Raw genomic sequence first — 24,183 nt, 5'->3', positions numbered from 1 at the left:
ACCTTCTCTTCTTTGAGAGCGCAGAAATAGAGAAGCTTTCCTGCCACCTCACATCAAACTGGTAGCATGCTATACTGCACCATAAAATGCCATTCTCATTTGATATAAAAAATTGATCTGGAGTTGTTGGCCACAAGGGATGCACCCAAGTTTGCTTTTTACTAAGAACTGTGAAAGAATCTTGGTTACCTATAAACACAAAACCAAAACAAAACCATTTTTTTTCAGTTCTCCGCCATATTCAAATTTTACCCACCAAGTATCCACAAAGTTAGTGATGCTGTGGTCTGCCCACAGTTCTGCCAACCTGCTAAAAGTAACTCCTACCCATCGTGTGACAATTCAGCTCCTCACGTGTTTCCTATGAGGCACTGAAATGGACAAAGCGTGTCTTAGCAGTTTAGTATTTTTATATGCAGAAAGCTTTAGCTTTAATTTAAATTTTAAAGTTGTATGTAAAGCGTACAGGTTTTACATTTATTCTGATGGCAAACAGCCCAATAGTCCCCAAAGTAGCACTTCAGTTGGCTAAAAATATCACTTACAGGAAATTCTATTCTTTGTAAGGTAATAAATTGGTCTTTATATAGCATCAGAGTTTCCCATTCTAAAAAATGGTTTAATTTTCTTGAGGAGAGTATTTTAGGCGTGGCCTGATGCACGCTATTTGGATCTTGGCTGGACCATTGTAAAGCTAATGGTGCTTGGATCCAGGATTTTGGTTTGGGTCACAACTGAAATAGAAGCAGGTGTAAAGCGGGAGTCCTGTCAAATAAAAGTTGGGAATTGAGTAATTGCTTTAACACAGTGGGATCAGTAGAGAGAATTTCCTTCCATATAGCTAATGCCTATCTCACACACACAAAACCCATTGTAGCCAGATCGGCTCAAACCCAAATATTATTTTTTTCCCTCACAAAGGATACTGATTTCATTGTCTCTTTGTTGCAGAAGTTCTTTCAGTTTTTTCAATTCTTCTTCTCCTGCTTCTTGGTTAGGGTCTTTTTCTTCAGAGATGTGTTGTGATAGTTTTTTATCAGAAATATTTGAACGATTCATTAGTTGCTATTAGGAGAAACAAAAAAGCATACTCTTTTTATGCATTTATTCTACCCTGAGATTGTCTAGCTATGGTAGAAAAGGTAAGGCCTTTACAGACTCTTGATAGAACAAAATCATGCCACCAGTTGACTGTCAAGTTATATGCATTGTGTCAAGTATGGGACAAGTTTTATTTGCTGATCTTCACTACCAAGCGCACAATTTACTTTACTCTTTCTACACATGAATTCCAGTGTTCTCTAGTATTACAGAGCTTTCAGTATTAACAATATAACTAAAACCTAATTATTTAAAGACAATAAATTAAGATCAGGAATGTATACATTATTATACTGGAAAACTATATCCCAAAATACAGAAAAGTATATATTATCTTCTGTTGCTCTCCCTATTATTTTCACTTGTTCTTCCTAGTTTAAGTGTATCTTGTTTGCTCAATGATTTAGAAGGGTTTACAACACCATCAGGAGAGTTAGTGTAACAGATTCAGGGATATGGTGTTTTTACTCATTATTTTTCTCTCTTTCAACATAGTTTGTCCAAAATAAAGCCTCCATAGTGCTGGGAATACAGATGGATACATCTATCCATATATAAATAATATATAAATAACTCGTCTGTGCTGATTCCAATAACTTCCAGTGCTTTCCTACAACGTACTGCATGCTGAAATCCTTGCTGGGGTTTCCACAAAATGCTGCTGAATTTTTCCAACTAAATTTCAAATTTCTATCAGTCCTCCACGCACTTCACAGTTCAATTGTTTTACCCTTTTCCAATGCCTCTCAAGTATATTGAGTTTCTTTTGACACTTTTCAACCATGAATGTTTTCAAGTTACTTTCAGTGTCAGCTGCACTTCCATCTATTTTTAAAAGAAATACCTTCACATGAATGAAGCAATACTTGATCTTGCGCATGTCAGCACCAACATCCAGAGTGCTATCAGGATCATTATCTTCGAGAAACGTTTCAATTAACTCATCCAACCTGAAAATACATAGCATTTTTAAGGAAAAAATAATCACAAACAAGCAGACAACTCTGCAATGTGTCAAATACAAGATTTATCAAGCTGACCAATATTAGTAGGCTATTTTCCTTCAAGGACCATGCAATTGCAATGTACTTTTGTTCCTGATACTAAAACCTGGATTTGATACTGGAGATTCTACAATTCCATATCAGAACATACTTGCACATGCTAAGTAATAGTTCTAGAACTCAAAGCATCTAAGAAGTAATCTTCTCATCTATTTTATAACCTTCTGTTCTTCTACCATCTCATAATTTAAAAGATCTAAAGCCTGCCCTCTCAGAAGACTAGATTTTTAGAAGCTTTGGGCATAGGATTTTTTAATATATATTGTTATTTGTGCAAGTCAGCAGATAGCATAGCTTTTATACAGAAAGTTACCTGCTCCAATCACCAAGCAAGCAATCTATCTTTTGATGAAGGTATTTACAGATTGCTCAAAGATATACTGCTCTTCTTCTGATTAATGAAATGTAGTTATTATTTTATTCTCTTGGAAATTTTTCTTATTTAACAAACATCTGACAACATCTTTTCTAGGGAAGAGCAATTCTTATTTCGGTAATTCAGTCTTCATAAGAAAATCTGGTACACATAAGCATTCTCTTGCTTTTTCAAAACCGAACTAAAATATTCAGACTGGAAATCTACAAAATACACCATGCCTCTGTGTTGGATGTCACAGCTACATGGATAGAGTCAGATTTCCTCTTGCATGCTTTCATTAGCTCTCCAGGTCTTGTAGTCCAGGACGGATGGCAGATCATCCTCAAGGAAAAGAAGAAAAGGCCCAGAGACTTCCTGATTCCTGACAAATGCTATTATCATTACCTTAGTAGGCAAATGGTGGGCAACAATGATAGCCATATGCTCCGTAAAGTGTAATTCTATGATTTTAAATGTTTATTTAGATTATCCTCAGAAGATGAACTTAGGTTCTAGAATGAATGAGCCAAGATATCCAAGGTACTTGCATCAAGTGCCTAAGTGCCAGAGAAGGGCAGGAGTTCAGAACCATCTCTGTGCCTAGTGTTTCTTTTGGACTAGTTTTGTTCAGCTCCTCACATAATATGCAAGTCTTCTGAATGTCACTTAATAGACATTTATCCTCTTCAGTTACAGGACTGGGAATCTTAGGATCATAGGATCATAGGATGGTTAGAGTTGGAAGGGACCCTAAAGATCATCTAGTTCCAATCCCCCTGCCACAGGCAGAGACATCTCCCACTAGACCAGGCTGCTCAACTTGATTATCTGAATCACTTTGCTGTAACTACGTACCAAAATTTTAAGCATTACAATATCAGAGTATCTAAAGTTTACCCTAAAGCAGGTGGTTGGGGTATTGCCCTGCTTTTGAAGACTTCTCTTACTGAGATTCCTCATTACTACATTGCAGTAACAACTCCCTGCTGGAGGGTGAAACAATGAGATGCACGAAAAACAGAAAAAAAATTATCATTATTTTCAGGAGATAACTATCTGAAAATTGGGAGCTGTAAGACTGGAATGAGAATTGTAAAAAACGTTAACAGATAGGTTTGGTTATTTATCTCCTCCAGAGGTCACTGTGGCAAAGTGTCAATTCTCAAAACAGAAGAAAAAGGATAGAAAAGAAAAGAGCAACCTTCAGTTAATTTCAGACGAACTGTGCTTTCCAATTTTCATTATTTCAGTTAAAGAACAAGAGACAAATGTGTTGTCTATACCATTTATCATACATGCAAAATTCACAATTTCTGAATTTACAGAAAACTCCCTGAAGCGAATGTGAGCTGTACATGTGGAGGGCTTAAAGGAGAGGACATTTAAAGAGAAATATTAGTTACAGAAGTATTACTGGAATTGACTTGCTTCCCAAGTTAAGAGACTACAACAATTAACAGGTAAAAGAGACCAAAATTTTACTTATTGCTACGTGATTTTTTTCTGCATGAAGAGTCCAACAGAACAGAGGCCAGCAGTACAAGAAGTTATTCATACTCCCTGCAGACACACTAAGCACAATGAGCAGGAGAATTAATCCTTCGTATGTGGAGGTAGACATTTTTGTAAGCACTGGGAAAAGAGACACATTTATGCTGTTAATGAGAATGTGACAGTGATTATACAGACACAGAGAAAGTCAATATTTGTCACTATCTTAAGCACCTTATTGATTTCAGGGAGTAAAAGGAAACAAGTAAAAACTATTTTTCATAACTAGACTGTCTAGACTGACTATATGAAGTCACCTATGAAAATGGGCCTCTAATCTTGAACCAGAAATTAGAAAGGAGATATTTTAACCTCACTAAGACTACCTGTTTGCCATGGATTTACCCATACTCAGATTACCACAGGTTTAGGCTATGGGAATCAATCAAAAAAAATTACACTAACTTGCACCATTACCAGAATAGCACTGCAGAAAGTTAAAATATTTAGAGAAAGAAAAAGAATATATAATTATTCTAAAATAATGCTCTGTTTTTGAAAATCATTATTTGCCATTTGAGAGTCAAGGTTAATCTGTCAAGAGTAACAAATTAGACAAGCTGTAGTTATAGATATGAGCTGCTATTTCCTCTCTCTTGCATTACCTTTAATGTGTTTGGCATTCTTGAAAAAACACAGCAGCCCAATCAATTTGTATCAATTGCAGCCCAAGAACTACACAGAAGCCAAAACAAATTCGAGCGCTAGAAGACTGACTCAAGTCTGAAATAACAGAATGTGTAAATCAGAAGTTATAAACCAACTCAGCCTTTTTGCCAATTCTAGGAAACAGCAGAATCTTCAGTGTATTTTAAGATACATTTTTAAAATTTCCTCTTTAGGAATTAGAACAAGAACCGACCAACCTAGTCTAAACACTATGAACAAAAACAAAAGAAAACGAAAAAAAAAAGAATAGCAACAATGAAAATCCCCATGAATACCAGCAAACAAAAATCATTGCATCCTTCACATTTTTTTAGGTTTCCATGTAAAAATTACCAGAACTCTTTCTAAAATAAACACACAGTCTAACAGCACTCTGGATATTCCGTGAGTTCATCCAGTATACTGAAGGATTAAACAAAGGTAAAAAAGAAACTGACAATGCGATACAGATGCAACTTGAAGTTTCTCTTCTTAATGAACAGATCTTAGTTAACTGAACCTTCCCCCCACCTGCAAGTGATTTATCAGCTCAAGGATTGAGATAGATAACAGTAGAAACATTCTCCTATGAATTTTTACAATGGCAAGATTTGCAGTTTTACAAATGAAAAAAAACCAATGCTACTTCCAATTAATTTCCAGAGGTGTTCACAGAATAAATCAAGGAGACAACAAAAAAATCACAAGATGAGGGCAAAAAAAGACAGAGAGTAATCTACAAGATGAATATGCTTTTCCTTCTTATATTCTTGACTAAAACAGCTTATTATATTTGTCTCTATAAATATCCACAAAAATAAAATTAAATACATGGAATATATGAAAACTAGAGCACAGAATTATATAAAATAGGGCTATAAAAGATTTAATAAATTTATATAGGGCATCTACAGTTACAACTCCAACACATTCTTCCTAGTCAAAACATCACACACAGGCTGTAGTCATCCTCTTATTAAGAGGCAGAGTGAGAAAACACTTTTTGTAAGTAAAGGAAAGCCAAAATGGCTTTCAGTTTTCATTCAGTTACCTTTAAGAGATGGATAATATCTTTCTCCTTAGCAACAATATCTTCTGAGATAGTCACCTAATCTTTGATCCTTAGTTCTCTACCAGAGGAGTGCATATTAAACAGTTTTCCTCCAACCAAAGACTGTTGCAAGAATATACGTCAGCAAGAATCAAACCAGAAAAACACATGAAATGGCCCAGCTTTGAACAAAGTTGGGCCTAGATGTTCAAGAGGAACAAGAAACACATAGAGAACAAGAAATCCAGAGAATACCTTAGCAAATTTTGCTTTAGTTGTCTACCAAGTTAAGTGGGAATGTTGATCTGCATGAGGATAGGGAGGCTCTACAGAGAGACTTGGATAGATTGGACTGATGGGCCAACGCTAATGGAATGAGCTTCAACAAGGCCAAGTGCCAGGTCCTGCACTTGGGCCACAACAACCCCATGCATCGCTACAGGCTTGGGGAAGTGTGGCTGGAGAGCTGCCTGGCAGAAAAGGACCTGGAGGTTCTAATTGACAAGCAGCTGAACGTGAGCCAGCAGTGTGCCCAGGTGGCCAAGAAAGCCAATGGCATCCTGGCTTGTATTAGAAACAGTGTGACCAGCAGAAGTAGCGAGGTGATTGTCCCCCTGTACTCAACACTGGTGAGGCCACACCTTGAGTATTGTGTCCAGTTCTGGGCACCTCAACAGGAGAGAGATATCGAGGTGCTGGAGCGAGTGCAGAGGAGGGCAACGAAGCTGGTGAAGGGCCTGCAGAATAAATCTTACAAGGAGCGATTGAGGGAGCTGGGACTATTTAGTTTGAGGAAGAGGAGGCTGAGGGGAGACCTCATCACTCTCTACAACTACCTGAAAGGACACTGTAGAGAGGTTGGTGCTGGTCTCTTCTCACAGGTAATTAGTGATAGAACAAGAGGGAATGGCTTCAAGCTGCAGCAGGGTAGGTTTAGGCTGGACATTAGGAAAAAATTCTTCACAGAACGAGTGGTCAGACACTGGAATAGGCTGCCCAGGGAGGTGGTGGAGTCACCATCCCTGGATGTGTTTAAGACTCGTTTAGATGTGGTGTTAGGGGATATGGTGTAGGGGGGAACTTTGTAGAGCGGGGTTGATGGTTGGACTCGATGATCCCAAGGGTCTTTTCCAACCTAAATGATTCTATGATTCTATGATTCTGAGAGGCATGCATATGTGACACAGCAAAGGTAATGTGAGATCATGAGGTAAAATAACATTATCCTTTTTCTTAAGGACTTTTTTTCACCTCAGTCGTAGAAGAATAACTAAAAAAGCATAGGAAACAAAGCATTTTTGATCAGTTGTGGCTCAGCCCTAAGACCATATACCTAGACCTCTCCTCGTCAGTACGTTCTATTTCCTGGAAAAGTTGCTAACTATAGTTTTTTTTTCTCAAAAAGACATGAGCAATCGGTCCTTACATTTACTGATGACTAGCTTCTGCTATTATGCTAAGGAGAACGATTAATATTTGCACACCCTCTCAAAACAGAAATTAGGAAATTTAGCTGCTCAAAGAAGAGAGTTTTGAAAACGAACTTGCAAAAGGAATGAGCATGCTTGGCACAGAATACATAACATGTTTAAAAATTTCTAAGTTTCCAAGCTTTTCTCCTCCCAGAACATCCCAGGCTGAATGTTAATTTCCCCACTATACCTATTGCCAAAAGTAAATAGGAAAATAATCTAGAAAAAACAAGGGTATTCATGTACATAGGCTCTACGACATGGCTGATGGTATTTACGATGAAAAACAGATAGAATCAAGCAGAAAAAAATAAATCAACCCAGAAATATACAAAACCACCTTCGATAGTATTTATGAACACTGTTGCTTTCAGTATGAGATTTCTTTTTTGTTTCTTGATGTTATTTATGAAGACTAGCAAAACAGCAGTGCTGGACTTTACTTATATGAGAGAAGGACTGCAGAAGAAATAAGTTCCTTTTTTGGCATTCTATTTATCATCAACTTACAAAATGGGCTTATTACAAGCCCTTTGTAAGACATCCATCAGTAGCAAAAAGAATAATCCCCCAATTAAAATTAAATATAATCTACACAAAGACCTAGTGATGAAATGACAACAAAAAGCCTAGTAACAGATACCTCTCACTCGCTGGAGCAGAAAGCACAATAAAGAGATGGTCTTTATACTATTGTCTGAAGATCAACACCAGGAATTCGATTTCACACTGGAGAGACCTTTACAAAAAATACTTAGCCCCCAGGTCTTCTCACTTCTCAGTTTAGAAGCTGAAGTGCACTGGGCTTGATGGGAAAAAGCAATGATGGAAACTGTTTAATTAACTGAAATTCAATGGAAACCTAATTATGGGGTTAGTGACAAACACAGAACTGAAAATTACTGAATTGCTTACAAGTCACACTTAATTGCTTCAGTGGAAATATGCAGCACATATCTTTATTTCAGAATTTGGTACGCTTTTAATGTAAGATGGTCAATTTAAGTTCTTTAGGTTTGAGGGAGTTTTGTTATACTGGTGAGTTACATCAGAAAGAGTGGTCAGGCACTGGAACAGCCTGCCCAGGGAGGTGGTTGAGTCACCATCCCTAGAGGTGTTTAAGAAATGTCTAGATGTGTCACTTCAGGGCATGCTCTAGTGGCAGAGATTGTAGGTTGTTCGGTTGGACTCGATGATCTTAAGGGTCCTTTCCAACCATGAAGATTCTGTGATTCTGTGAAAAGGCTGCATTAATCTGAAATAAAAGTACCTAGACACAAGATACTTGCACTGAAAGTACAAAACTAACATAAAAAAACCCCAACCCTAAAAGTATATTTTAGAAATGCTAAAATCTCTGTTTCTGTGTAGAAACAAATATCATCTAACAGCCTTTTGTTTGTTGTAGTTAATAACATTAGCAAGCCAGCTGCTGCATTCTTCATTAGTTTCGTTTACTAAGGCCCTCAATAATGTTTCCATGCAGAAATTCGTGCTAATCAAATCTGCAGCATGGATAATCATAGCTAATTTCACATGACAGGAAAAAAGATTTAAAATCAGTGTCAGATGAAGATGTCTATTCTGACTTCTGGAGATCCAAAATGGTTCTCTTTTTTTCCTTTTCCCTTGTATGTTGTTAGGTAAAGGAAACTATAGACCATTAAATATTTATTATTTAATGTTATTACAGCAGATGAAGCCTAAAAAGGGGATTTTTCATAAGTCTCCATTCTTTCTTTATAGGACTGGGAGGTTCTGCCCTAAGAACAGCAGGCCTAACTTATACTAATAAGAGCAAGGACGTACTGAAGCCTATTGCCAGAATCCTGCTGTAGCAGGAAGAATAGTTTTCCCAACAGAAATTCCCCGAAGGAGGAAGAATATGAAAGTACCAAACAAAGACCCATTTTCTGTGAAAAAACAGCAGTAAACAAAGAATGGGGTTTTGTTCATCAGAAAAAAAAAGAAAAACAGAAAACATGAGTAAAAAATTCCACACACACAAAAAATAATTTTCTAAGTCAATGCCAAGGGAACAGTATCACGTCATATATGAGATTAATTTAAAACTCATTTTGATAGCAGTCTTATACATATTAACACAGGACAAACAGAAAGGTATTACAGTGCTGATCCAGGTGAGTTTGAATTATGATAGCAGACTTTGAAAACACAAGCTGTGTCAAGCACAAGTCTGTTCTTACACTGATGCTGCAAAGAAAACTCACAGTAACACAGTCATAAACAGTTGGGATGGAAACGTGTTAAACTAACACTGCTTTCTGGTTAGTGACTGTGAATCAGTCCCAAAATCTTGGTCAAGCATTTCCCTCTTTATAGTTTTTTTGCAAATAATGTAAACACACACTGTACTGCAGCTCACAGACAGCTCTTACATTATCAACTTTATTTCTCTCCTGTTACTTTCCACCCTTCAGGAATTCTTTTTTAATGAATGAAGCCTGCTTACCATTTAGACCACACATAAATCACAAAAGCTTTCTATCCACATTACTTTAGATTCCACACATTTTTTCTGATAGCCCAACTCCAGAATGATTAGATGAGCACTGTGCTACTTCAGTTTTACCCGTTCATTAAATAAGACTTCCATGTTTTTAAAAAAATCCACTTCTGAATCAGTCATATGTTTGCATGAATCAGGATGCAAATTACACAGCTGAAATGCATCAGAAAAGCACTCCTAGCCAACTGAGAGTATGTTTTTAAAGTTTAGAGCTCTCAATAGCATGCATGGTCTCAAAACACAGATTTGGAAGGACTCATTTTGACCTTGCTTTATGTGCCATGATTCATTTCTGGGAGAGCTTGCCTTTTAACCCCTGATCGCTAACAGTGTATATGATGTATCAAAATTAAGTTCGCTTAAAGAGCAATTAATTTTGTGTGTCAGCTGTGAACTCTGTGACAAGCAAAATGGAAATCCAACTTTATGAAAAATAGGAAGCAAACAAGCTACTGAAACACTTGAGGTAATCGGAGAGGTTGCTTCAATTAAAGAAGTTCGCATACCCAAACTTTTGCAACAGCTTTCCTATTGGTAACATACTCCACATCAATATTTTCTTTACATATTAATTTTGAAAATTACCCTTAAGTTTAATAATGATGTCTATGTTATTAAAAAAACCCCACAACTCCACATCTCCACATCTTTTATATATATCTAAAAATGCATGATAGTTGAAGCAAAATTGCCAGTATATTTAAAAAGAGCTAACCACATAAAATATCTCAAGCGTGCATCAGTATGAGAGACCATGGAGATTCTAAGCAACAAATTTTATCAATAATGCTATGGAGGACAGGAGAAAAAAGGGAAGGTATTTCCAGGTATGGTTGCTAATGGCACGACAAAGAAGATAAAGTACACAGAACACATTTGAGCTTGCCCTGAGAAGAGCTGTAATATATTACTGATCGGTAGTGGACATGACAGCAATCGCCTAACATGTAATTGACATATATAGAGGATAATGCTGTATTCTGTACCCAGAAATAACTGCTTAACCTCTAATTTAACAAAAGGGGGTTAACTCCTGGGTGAAATAATAACAATTAAGGTAACTAAATAGTGGAACCAGTTACCTAAGCCTTTATACAATTCCCTCAGTAGATATTTTTAAGAACAGTTTTATTAACATAGCTGTGGAATAGGCTGCACTGATCTGGCGCAGTCTTAGAGCAGGGAAGGAAGAACAACAAGTCCTTGAGTGTCTTCTGTTTCTACAGTCTGGAACATTTTTACACTTTTTTTTCCACTTTAAATATCTTTACAGTGCTGTAACAACTGAAAATATCTATTACGTGACGATAAAGACAAAGATCCCCTTTCTGCTACTGATTGCAATTAAATGAAAAAGTCTAAACATAATACACTTCGTACTGAAGTGTTTACATGTGTATGAACGAGGAAGTCAAGCAACAGTAAAGCTGCACACTACAAATTCGCTGTGAGGTTCAGTTTCATCCTGCAAACTGAAAATGCATTCTAAGCCAGTCTGTAAATAATGATATTGAATTATACTAGCAACTGTGCTTTAAGAAACAAAATTATGGGTGAAATTAAAGTAATTGCTGCAACAAGAGGCAGAACTTCTACTTGTTTTTTCTGTTTTTGTTTTGTTTTGTTTTGTTTTTTGGGTTTTTTTTTGGGGTTTTTTTTAGGGAACAGTTCTGAAACCAAAGGCTGGGCTCTGAGGCACCAATTGCTTCTCAGGAGTTATTTTCAATGGCGTAGTCAGTCAGACAGATGGAAACTGAACTGACACTTCTGTCAGATATTCCTCCAGCTAGCCACTATGAAATAATCATACAAAAAAACCCAAAAAAAAAATCTTGATGAGGTAAAGTGAAACAGAAGTAGGTCTGCATTAACTTTGATAAAATATGCAAAACTTATTTTATTGCAGCCTTCCTCCCAAATTATGTATTTAAAAAAACCCAACAAACAACTTTGTGGGTAATTTTCTAGTATTTTCAATTTCTTGGTTTCATAGTAGATTATTCAAAGACAAAGAATAGTCCAGAAATGACCAGAGTGCTTCATATAGCCAGGCAATAGAAAACTGAATGAGAATATGGAAATGTAAACCCTAATATTGATTTATTTAAGTTCACGGACATTTAACTACCTTTCTTTCTATCTCAATTTGTGCACCCATGAAACAGGCAATTATACAAAGTTATCTAAGAGATTCACAGAATATTAGATTACATGAACTATGTAGATACTCCAGAAATCATGCACGAGTCCAGAATTTTTAATCCAATGACATTACATATAGGGACTGATCCTGCAAGATGTTAACTTAAACTCCTTAAAACCCTCAGATAATGAGTTGGAAAGCCTCAGAAATACCATTGGTAATCAGCTGAAAACAAAGTACTACAAACCTAAATTATTCTTGAAAACAAATACTTCAGATTTTCAAAATCTTACCACTGCTGTAATCTGAAGCTCTTAAATATTATTTTGGAGCTTTCTATTAAATATTAAAGTTTGGAAAACTTCTGGCCTTTGAGTCAGTATAGTGAAGTGAATCCTATGATACTTCCACAAGTAAATATTATGACCTTTCAACCTCCAAGTCTTTCTTAAGCCTGCATAGATAACAATACTCTTAAATGGTAAAAATAAAGCTTGTGAGTAAGACTTGAATAATGTTATCAATACAGCAATGTTCCTGAAGAGGAAGTCACGATATCTCACAAAACAAAACAGAAGCAACCCAAAACCAAAGAGCCACAGACATAGTAAAAATTAAGTTTGCATATTTAGAAGTGTAAAAAGAACAGATGAAAACAGAGAACGTGCAATATGGCCAATGATTTACATGTACAGAGATAAACCCATTTTCATAAATATTTAATGTTGGCTGGTATCTATTGGTCCAATATGAACATGTTTGTTAGACCAAATGGTCTTTCCTAACTTTCTATTCCTAATTATCTAATATTTTCAGCAGGGGCCAAGTGCTTATAAAATAACTGATAGTAGAGCTAAAGCACAATCTTCCCTATCGATAATGAGTAGAAACAAATAGATCTTTGAATATCATGTGCATTTTGTTAATACTATAGGCAACAATTAGTATTTATATCCTGCTCTTCCCATAGCCAACAGGCTAGCATCCAAAGAGACTACCTAAATTCAAGCGGGCATGGAACATTTGGATTTTTTTCCCAGTTGTATCTAATTCAGTTATCTAAGGGTAAAAATTTTGAAAACAGGGGTCCTAATTTTGTAAAGCAATCAAACAAACAGCATCATACACACAGATGAATGATTACCGTTAAACACTTGCATTGCACAGTAGAGAAGCATACACCTCCCATTACAGATATAATCATCCTTTTTTTTCATTAGACATATGAGCAAAGTCATTTTTGCTACCTCCTTAAGAGAGAAGATTCTTCTGAACTAGGTGGCTACAGTGTGGCAAACAGATGTAAAGAGCTTCTACACAGTTGAAAAACATTCATTCCAATGATGAAATGTACACAGATCTAAATCTTTGTAACGGTAAGTCAAGGAAAGATTTGTCATGGAATATAAAATGGCTAAGGCTAGCTTATACAGGGAAAAAAAAATGCCTACACTAATACTACACATGCAAATTTTTTTCAGAAAAGAAACATATCAAGTAGCTTGCCAAGTAGATGATTTCCTTCTTTAACAGCACTGTATAATACCAAACAAAAAGCATATACATAAAGAAATGTTACTCACTGCCAGCTAATATTTGTGGCCATAACAGTAGTCCTATTCTAATCACTAGAGTATATCTAAAAGTAGCAAGAGAAAGCTAAGTGTCAGTTTATCAAAATTTGAAAAAATACAAATATCTCCAAGGAGAAGGTAGCAAGAACTTGAAATAAAAAGAAAGAACATAGGACAAGCATAAAAACTACTCAAGGAAGTCAAAAGGACTCATACGGATGAACACCGAGACTTTCCTACAGTATAGAAGAGAGAGGTAGTTTTGAAAAAAATTGTGTGGAATGTCATGTACAGGTTATTAATTTTAAAGATGTAAAAGCTCAGAAGAAATTTTCAAAAAGTATTTACAGTGCCAAAAGATGCAAACAGGTATTTAGTGGTATGTTCAGAAGCAACTCAGCTGACCAAGCATTCAATGAATTTCAGTGGGATTCAAAAAAGCTGCTATGATCAGACACATTTGAACATACATATTTGGAAATTGGCTCCAAGATTTTTTTCAAACACCTAAATAATCAAATTCAGCTATGCTATCTTTTCTCCATATACCTCACTAATATAAGTTATGCTATATTGCATTACCTTTCTTGAAACCATGTGACTTTTGAATATTAGAAAACAGGACATACTAAGTAGTCTCCTTTTTTTTTCATGGTAAAACAAACTTGCGAATCTTTGAGGAGCACTCTAAATTATCTCTTAATAGTTTCAATGTAAAATGTGACCAGGTTAAAGAATATAAGAGTTATTTTCTACTTTCAGTGATCTTGGAACAAAATAGCAAGATCAAATAAAAGTATTTACACTTAATATAACCATCCAGCTTAGGTACCTGCATTAGGAATCTGAACTTCCTGCGCTGTCACTAAAGATTTTATAACATGTAAGTGAAAAAATGCCCTCTAGAGAAATACATTGATTTAACAGCATTCTAAATCAGGCATCTGAGCCAGAAGTTGTTGTGACACATCTGAAGACTACTTTATAGTTAAGGTAGCTTCTTTTCTCTTGAATATCGCCTACACAGCTTATGTCAGTCAGCCTGCTCACTTCTACACAAATCCACTGCCTGCAAAGCTGTGTTGACATAAGGCAAGGTAATATGCTTCTATTTCTTCCACCTTGCACCTGAAATTGAACACTGACATCAGCAAATAAGAACATTTGCTCTGCTTTGTAAATGAAACCATTTGTTCAACAGCTTAAGTATGAGTAACTGTTAAAGCTCTATATTGTACAACAGTGCAATATTGTTAATACCGTGATAGCATACAGATGTCACAATGTTGAAACAGAAAAACGAAAGGCAGAAAGAAGTAATGAGAAATCCAGGACTTGAATAAGATGAACAATATATGACTGTTGAAGTAAAAAATAGAAGCGTCTGTAATAACATATGTATCTGGAAGAAATAAGGTAAAGTTATTAATAAATTAAAGTGCTAAGCCAGTACTTCCGGTCCTAGAGAATTCCAACTGGCAAAGGCTCTGGAAGCGTGGGTGCTCTGGAACACAGGACCTTGATTTGAAACCCTGACTTTCTGGGCACACATTGTAAATTGCTAGTGAGCTCATTTATAACAAAAAAAATAAAATCCCAAATGATTCAAACAAAAAGGACTCTCCCTTTTACTTTTGGCATGCTTCTCACAGAAAGACAAAAAAAAAAAAAGAAATGCCTTTTAATTCTGTTCTAAAGCATAACAGAAAAGCCTGTGAGACTACAGTTTCAGTTTCCTTCTATTGGGGATGTATGTTGTTATTTTCTATACTTTTTAAAAATAGTCCAAAGTGTTCCTTTTTTTCCCTGCCCCCTAAACAAGGAACTAATTCTCCAGCTCAAAGACATACTTAGAGATCAGCCCTTTACAGTTGAGGAAGTAGATGGCAAGATCCAAAGCAAGCAATTCAGATTTTGGAAGCATTTTATGAACTACATTCTGAACCACTTGTGTAGTCTAGCTGAATTTTTTATGTGGCTCTTTTCAAATAAACAAAATGATAGTGGCAGAATTCATGTGTGTTTAACATTTATAAGAATAAAAGAATAAAATCAAAATTATGACACAGTAATGTAAAAGTTTTCCATTTACCACAGAATTCTGAAGTAAGAATTCCAGACAACTGTGGCTTTATTCACAGGACTGATAGGTTGTGTTGTATTATAATTTAGCCTTCACAAGAAAAGTCAAGAACATTTGTTTTCCATTTTGTTTTAAGTTTAGTGAATGGCAATGTGAGATTGTAGCGGCTATGAAGAAAGCCTATTTGACAGATGTTTTTTTCCTTCCATTAAATGGATAAGAAAAAAAAAATAATCCCTGAAGACACTTCTTTGATTTAAGTGTGAAAAAAACAATGAAGAATGATCTACAGATTGAGTAGCCCACTGGTTTCTTTTGAAATGCCCTGAAAGTAAAAAAGTGGATTGAAGCTCATTACTGTAAGAAATGTTTTGGCATTTTTTGACTGAGTCAAGAAACATACAAAATATCATTTTAACATATTATTAATACTTATTTCCAGGGCAATCACTAACACTTATTTCCTGCAACAGATGTAGAGAGCAAACCACTGTATTAGAATTAAAAAAATATTATTGGATCTACACATATACCACTGGACTCCGTTTCATTTTGGCATCCATCTTCTACTGAAAAGTGCGTGAGATAAAGACTTGTGCAGAGACAACAAAATGAACGTGTGCTTAGTGCATGGAGTTCGTCATTCACATGTTTTGTATCTTTGATCATCTGTGTTCAGAATCAAAGAACAAATACAAGAATGTTTTCAGAAGACGAAATGCATAGAATGTTTTCAGAAGACGAACTTTGCTCTCACCTCCCTTGAAATGTGTGTGATGAATCAGAATAAGAATTAAAATGCATTGATTTTTGATAAGATTATCTTTAGTAACACTTCTCCTTACTAGTTAATGACCTTATTTGTAATAAAATGAAAGACTTTTGTTAAAGTTTAAGAATTTTGAAAAGAACTACATAAACTTGGATTATTTTAGAGATATACATATCATATATATGTATACACACATATAAATATACAGTTTAAGTTTAAACAGAAGATATCCTAACCAAGCAGAAATGACTAAATACTATTTTAAATCCATAGTGACCCTAATTAAAAAAAGCATCAGTCAAAAACAAAGAGATTATTCTGTCTGGAATCCCCTACTTATCACTAAGAACCATCATCCTAAGAACAATTCTTGGGGAGTGACTCCAAAAAAAGTGGAACACAGTATATTGCATTATCACCTATACTATGTTTCTTTTCCTCTTCTGTCTTTCATAACAATCTGATCCATATGTCTCCTGATAATTAAAACTATTTAGGTTTCATTACACATGCAAAACTATATGCAAACCACAACATAGACATTTTCCAGTAATAGTAAATACTATTTTATCAGCCCTCATCCAGGTCAATACTTCTGTTTGGACTACTTGCATATTTATTCTTCAATGTTAACAAACTCTCCAGATAACGAGTAGTTTCCAACTCAGATGGCCAGTCTCAATAAACAGAATTGTCACAAAGATTTGCTGTGTTATGCATTGGTAGACTCTTAACTGGAGACGGAACACTTAGATGCTATCTGTTGATTTTCATAAATGCTCAGGACGTTTACAGACAGGAGTCTCAGAGAGATGTAAACCAGCATGGTCACAAATATTATCACCATACAAAAGTAAACTCAAAATGTGTACGTGTGCAAAAGCACAGAAAGACATTTTCATTGAAATAGTGGCTTTTTATACTATTTCATTATACTTCCATTTGGGTGCTCAGTCCACATCAGTTGTTTACCTGGGAAAACTCTGCTTGCAAGAACACATACAAATGCAAAACTCATAAAACCTGATATTTGATATTTTCCCCCACCTGAACTGTTCAAAAAACAGATTGACTTATCTTTCAACATTCCATTCAACTACAGCATATAGTATTAATAAGGCAGTCTGACTCATCTATATGACAGTTACTCTCTAGCAGTATCTTCTGCTCTTTGCTTGAAACTATGCTACCCATAAAAACCCCGCTGTATATCCAATTATTTTTTCTATTTTAAGTCTACATTAAAAATAATGATATTTGAACACGGCCATTATATGGCATTTATGACTGATGAGGTTCATTGTTTGACATTCTTGTTTATTATTGATCCTCAGGAACAGTATTATATCTCAGTCAGCAGTACTTAAGCTTTGTTCTATATTTTAACTGCAGAACATTTGTTTCAAGAAAGAACTTATTTCTGAAACAATGAACACTGGTGTTACATGAGCCTGAGTAAACATAAATAAATGATAAATTTGAAAATCTTACAATTTTGTGTTGTCCTAATAGGGCTGAGGTCCTTGAAAGTTATTTCTCCTTCTGTGTCTAATTACAGATAGAAACTCATTAAGTCTCTTCCCTGCATCTTTCTGGAATGCAAAATTCCTTGCTGTGATCTCTGAAGCAACCTTTTCTGACAACACAATACACTATATATTGTGCTATATAGATAAAAAAGAAAAACATATGATTGATATTCTTTTTAATCACACGTTTCCGAAACAAGGCCTCCCAGATGTACACTACAGTGCAACCGTATGCAGATGCAGTACGCTCCTAGTTTTCCTTTGCATATTCATATTCAAAACTTCCATCAACTGTGAGATCATTCCCATTTGTAAGACTGCCATTTTCATGGCAAAAAGTCAGATAGGAAATCTTAGAAAGTAAGATTCATGAACGTGGCCTAAAAAACCCAAATTATTTCCGAAAATCCAGTTTCTCTATACAAACTGAACAACAAACAAGACCACAGTCGAAAATTAATATGACACATTTTTACAATAACATTCGAAAAGTATGTCTTTAAATGAATACATAGATTATTTAAGTATATATGAATAAAGTCACTGAGAGTCACTTATCTTCTGAATGACTAGTTCTTTCAGGGTAAAAAAGAAACTAGCTAATAAGGACATTTAATTTTGCACGTAAAGAAAAAGAGAGATAATTCTCTGTTCTTGTTTCTTTAATTTTCTTTCTATGGCTTGATTTTGTCACATCCAGTGCTATCCTGTAATGTTCTTGGTGAATTTCACTCCCATACTTTCGGGCAGAATGATAAATATATATTAATCCAGTAAGAACTGAGGGGCCATTTATGGTTAGAAGATTACACTGGTAACTGCCTATGTTGAAAATTACTCAGATAACTATGCAAAAGAAGTATATACATAATGCTATCTAGGTGCTCATACTTGATATGGATGCCGTTTAGTTTCTGAACTAAAACAGAACAAAACAATTGAAACCAGGATTTAAGAATGAGAGCAATCTACATGATAAACTCGAGGTTCGAGATAGCAGCTTGTCCTCACGCCTCCAGAAACTCCTGGATGCCAGGGGAAAATGTTAGCACTGGTAGTTTTCTTCTGGACCAGTTCCAAGAGAAATTAAAATAAGACTAAAAATTCTCACAGCTTCAACTTAGTTGCCATTAATATACTAACCAAACAAAGTCCCTAGGTAGTTACTGCTTCCTTCATACAGATGAAGCATACAGATTAAATAGGTCCATCCTACAGAATCAATTAATTTTTCAAAACTGGGAGTTGAATTTGGTTATTTAGACCTAAGTAAATTCGACATTATACACAGAAAGTTCTTACATGCTGTACTGATGTGTTACAAAAAGCTGTGAGACGTTACAACACTTATGTGAATTAATCATGCATTTTCAATAGCATGCTCGATAAAAAAATTGAATATTTGGATTTTAAGACATTGATTAATTGCGTATCAGAAATGCAAGATTTCTCTTGGCCTATGTCAAACTAACACTGCAGCAGGATACTTCTCAGCACAAAGAGTATTTCTTGAATTCTACTCAAATTGTATATCCAGTTTTGAGAGGGACTGTTTTTTTATTCTGTGCTATTACACAACACTTCTTTTTGCCTGGCATCTGACAGGCATTCCCATCCTTTGCGTTTACTTTACTTCACTTCCTCAAAGCTGAGGCTGCAAAAGCACAGCCAGCAGTCTCATACAGCTTTTCACGGAAAACTGACATTCTAACCTGGCACCTAACTTCACTTTATTATTCACCCAGAAAAGTTTAAAACTCTGAGATGGATTTAAATATTTATGCCAACAAAGAAACTGATGAAAAGTTTAACCACAAAAGAAGAAAATGAAAACAATGTAAGCCATTACTGAAGCAGCTCCTCTTGTGAAAGCGCTGACGTTCTTTGCTTGCCAGTCACCAGCTCCAGCTCATCCTTCAACTCCTGGATCTCCTTTTGCAGCTGGACAATCATCTACAAACAGCAAGGCATAAACCAAGCATCACCTACAAATTAATAGCTAGTTTACGATTTTTGCATTAGAAGGCTGAGTTTAGGGAAATACTGTACTTTGGTTTTCTCTTTTTTAAAAACAGTCCAAACGCCTTAAATATACCAAGCACTTTTTTTCCTTTCCCATTTATAAAAACAAGAAAAGTCTTCCAAACACAGTAAATTCTATGTGTTAGAAGACATGGCTGTACAGAAAGAGTTCAAAAGATTGTTTGCAAAAGAGAAAAATAATTTGCCATTGGAATAAAAAGAGCTTTCTGACTCTTTAGTTTTGCCTGTTAGTAATGAAAACCCATTTAAAATAGAACTGATGTCTTTGTTAGAGAAAAGACAACTACACACCAGAAATGACTTTATTTTACCTTCCCTTTAGAAAAAGAAATTAAAAGAAATCTTAGTATTTTAATCTTAAGGGTTTTTTTTTCATGTAACATTCCACTCATTAGAATTATAGCATACTATAATTGTAGGATGTATCTGCTGCTAACAACAAACAAATAGTACAAATCAACATAATGAAATTAAATTGCATTAATGAATAGCAATGAGTGAGAAAGTGACTTGAGAACTGTACTAGATTTTTAAATTCTAAGAGCTCATTATTGGAGCCTGTGCTTTTGGAAAAAAATGTCTGTATAAAACCATATTATACAAATCATTAGCCTCTCAAAGCCAAATTCTACAAAGCAGAGAAAGTATGCAAATCCCTAAGTCTAAAACATGAACAAGCAAGTTCTTAGATACTTTATGATTGATCATTTCAATGATGCATCACCTTATAATGGCTCAAATATATCAGGAATCCAATAATATTTTTAGATGGATATAAGTACACTGATTCCATGTGCAAAATAAGTTTCCAAGAGAAGAATGTTTTCAAGGAAAAAATGAATCATTCTCAATTGCATGCACTTTCTAGAAATAAGACTGTTGAAATTGACGACACATTTTCACTGGATGTTAAATTTCCTCCAAACATTTGCATTTCTTTTGACATTTAAATTTAAACATGACTTCCTAAACTTTGAATGGGTATTTTTTCTTTAAAAATCAAAATATTCTAAACGTATATGTGATTATTTCTTTTAACTCTAGGCTTACTGGTAATACATTTTTTACTATAAAGTATGAAAGACTAACATACAGTATTTAATTTAGGAATCTATTAAGGTGGTGAACTGTTAGTCACAGATGTTGCAAGAGTGCTTCAAGAATACTGCAGACCAAACATTATAACCTGATTTTAGGTTGTCTCACTGGTGCCACACTAATGTAGTCTGCGCCAATTACTGAGTCAATAAAAGAAAATTTGGGGCTGGAACATAAAAAGGCAGAAAGCTGACCTGATAGTACCATCCCTGTTCAATGTTCAAATTTGTTAGCATGATTAACCTCAACCCAACAACAGAAATACCATTTTCAGGATATGGATAAAAGACTGATTTTCAAATATTATTAAGACAAAAAAAATAATCTACAGAAGCATACGATTTTCATTTCTATTTTTAAAAGAATGCCAGAGGAGTTCAGATTTAATTCAGGCTCAACAGTTTGGTTTTCAGTTTAAGCCAAATCCTTTGTTAATGAGTAGGAGAGGTTTAAAGCTGAGTTGCTTAAAAAGTACAATGGGTACAAGTTCTTCTTAGTAAGATACATGGTCAGAAAGTCTCCATTATGAAGAATAAAGTTTATACAACAGTCAGACATAACTCAGAACTATCAAGGGGTGTTATGCACTCCCTTTATAAAGCATGCATTCAACTTACAGATGATAAATACTGCAAATAAATGGCATTTGATTTTATGAAAAAAATTGTAAGTCCTGCACTTTACTGAATAATCAGGTTGCACCCTTGGAATATACTTTAGGTAGTTAAGATGGGCAACAAATTCCACAATGAGCACAGAGGCATATAAAGTCTAGGTACCTGTGCTCCCCTGCCTTTTCCACAAGAGGGGATGGTTTTCTAACTCTCCTGAGTCCACTTTTGTTTTACTTGCTAAATGATCCTGCAGAGCGAGACATACCAAACTCGTGGAGTATAGCTCCACAGGATGTAGTAAATGTTCAGGAGCCTGCATGTGTTCCACCTCAATCAAAGGCTTCTGTGGCCATGGAAGAAATGTTTTGCATGATTTGGTACTACAAAGCCTACACAGGAAAGAAAAAAAAAAAAAAAAAAGGACAGACAGAAATGAAGAAGTTATTCAGTTCCTACTCCCCTACTCCTACTGGGTTTTTTGTATTTGTTTATTTTTTGGCTGCTCTTTTTTTTGGTATGTGTGATGCTGGTACTGTTAGAAATTGTTTGGAAAGAAAAATAAATAGAACAATGACCAAAAAAGAAAAACAGCAGAAACCCTGACAAGAATCTCCTATTCCCTTTGAACTTTCAGGAAAAGAGAAAATAAAAGCACAATTATTAACAGTAACTGAAACATGTTAATTACCATCAAGTAACAATGAATGAAATAATCAACCATCTAATCCCCCAATTTTTAGAGAACAAATGTTTCTTATGTTATATAATGCGGTCTAGCATTCAAGGGGAAAGCATTTCCTAGCCAGATCAGAAGGTCGTATGAGAACAAAATACATAAAACTTGTAATTAGAAATTAGTCACAAGAAATTCAGAAATACAGTAATAATTTTTCCCATTAAAAAGAAGGACAATACAATTAGCATATAATAAAAAATACAGGACCACTGAAATTAGGATAGTTCATTCAGATTTTACATACTTCAGAGGCAAAAAGCTACAGTTCAAACTTACAATTATGCTGTTAAAAACTATTTTTTAAATATTATCTGTTTATATATAAACAGAATAATATAATAGCTTAACTTGAACTTATTTTCCATCTGATGTCTCTGTAAGAGAGACAGAGGGTATGCTGAAATGCTTCAATAGTTCTTTCTTCATTATATCCATATATGCAGCTTTGGCATAAGCAGTGTAAACTCAGTCAAACACTTCCCATATCAGAAAACGTCTTTGATATACTGCATAAAACCCAGCTGATCCACTAGCTATCATTATCTGCAATACTATGTTGAACTAATCAATCCTCAATCACAGAATCATTGAATGGCTCAGGTTGGAAGGGACCTTAAAGATCATCTAGTTCCAAATCCCACTCCCTGGCCAGGGACACCTCACAGGTGTGCTCAATATTTATAAAGGAAATTTTCCAGGTAATGCAGAAAGTTATATTAAATATACTAAGAAAGGCCTCAATATAGTAGAACTTAGATTAAAGAACGCATCTTCAAACAAATCTGGTACGTAACAAGCGAGAGGTATATAAAATCTTTCAAAGGAAAGAATAACCAAATACTAAAAAGAAAACATAAAGTACTACAATTTTGTTATGGACATTAAAAGAAGAAACTTGTTTTCTATATGTGGCTTTGTGCTATCTATCCTTCTCTGTACTTCCTAAATCCCCAATCCATTCTGCAGAGCTCCTCTTCTGCTCTTTGGGATGTGAACATCAGCCTAATGCTTTAGCGTGGAAATCCTATTACTTGTCTTCCTTTTTTCCTAATGGTAACTTTACAGAGTTCTTTCTTCCTAGCTAAAGTGTTCATTGGGCCAGTCTCAAGGAAGGACTGTATCTGTACATTTCTTAGCTTTTTAATACATGAACTGTTTCAGTGCAGCAGTGTTCCTTCGTCAAGTGACAGTAACCTTAGGAGACTTTTTAAGAGCTCTAGGGACATCCAATTATCTGTGTTAGAAACTAACACCCTAAGAGAAGCAACACAGAGACAATAATGAAAGGGACCACTACTCCAGATGCCTTAAGAGCTGAGAAAGCCTTCAGAGGTTTTATAAAGGTCCATCTAATTATAACTATTTCCAAAAGAAAAAAAAATCGTAGTTATGTTATAGAAAAAAATGGAACTTGTATCTAAAAAAATTTAATGGGATGATTCAGTATAAAATCCTCAAAATGCATTTGAGTGCTACTGATTATGGAAATTTAAAACAAGCAATCTCTGCCCCCAGACTATTCTCACCAATCTGGGCTCAATTTCTTCATTAAGAACTGCTTCATTCTTTATAAGAGCAACTCGCTGTGCAAATCTGCAGGTTGATATAGATTCCTGGAAGGAATGAAGAAAAAAAAAGAGAGAGAAAAAGAAAAATTTCAGTAGCCTTGTATCAGGTAAGTAAAACAGACTGCTGATGAAGTCATTGAACTATGTTTGTATTTTTTGTGTATTTTACAACTAATCTATCATTTCATATTCCAAAACAACACTATTCAAGGGAAATTAGGTTAGCATATTAATGACAGTGACATATA

The 24,183-nt window shown here is 35.1% G+C and overlaps 1 protein-coding gene across 7 annotated transcripts in view; it reads right to left on the bottom strand.

Moving 5' to 3' along the window:
* KIF6 (kinesin family member 6) overlaps positions 1-24,183 on the bottom strand; it is a 179,959-nt gene that overhangs the window by 105,651 nt on the left and 50,125 nt on the right. For all 7 annotated transcript variants that reach the window (XR_012586107.1, XR_012586108.1, XR_012586109.1 and 4 more), the window contains exons 9-12: positions 23,894-23,980; positions 19,726-19,829; positions 1,946-2,051; positions 927-1,065 (exon numbers count right to left, since the gene is read on the bottom strand). Coding sequence is in view for 2 of the 7 variants with exons in the window: in XM_074579707.1 (XP_074435808.1) it covers positions 927-1,065; positions 1,946-2,051; positions 19,726-19,829; positions 23,894-23,980 (436 nt within the window). In the remaining 5 variants the exon portion in view is untranslated. The remainder of the gene's footprint in view (positions 1-926; positions 1,066-1,945; positions 2,052-19,725; positions 19,830-23,893; positions 23,981-24,183) is intronic.

This window comes from Larus michahellis, chromosome 3 (assembly GCF_964199755.1).
Source record: "Larus michahellis chromosome 3, bLarMic1.1, whole genome shotgun sequence".
In the NCBI taxonomy this organism is placed as follows: Eukaryota; Metazoa; Chordata; class Aves; order Charadriiformes; family Laridae; genus Larus; species Larus michahellis.
The sequence above is the reverse complement of the archived record's forward strand: the minus strand, read 5'-3'. Positions and strand labels throughout refer to the sequence as shown.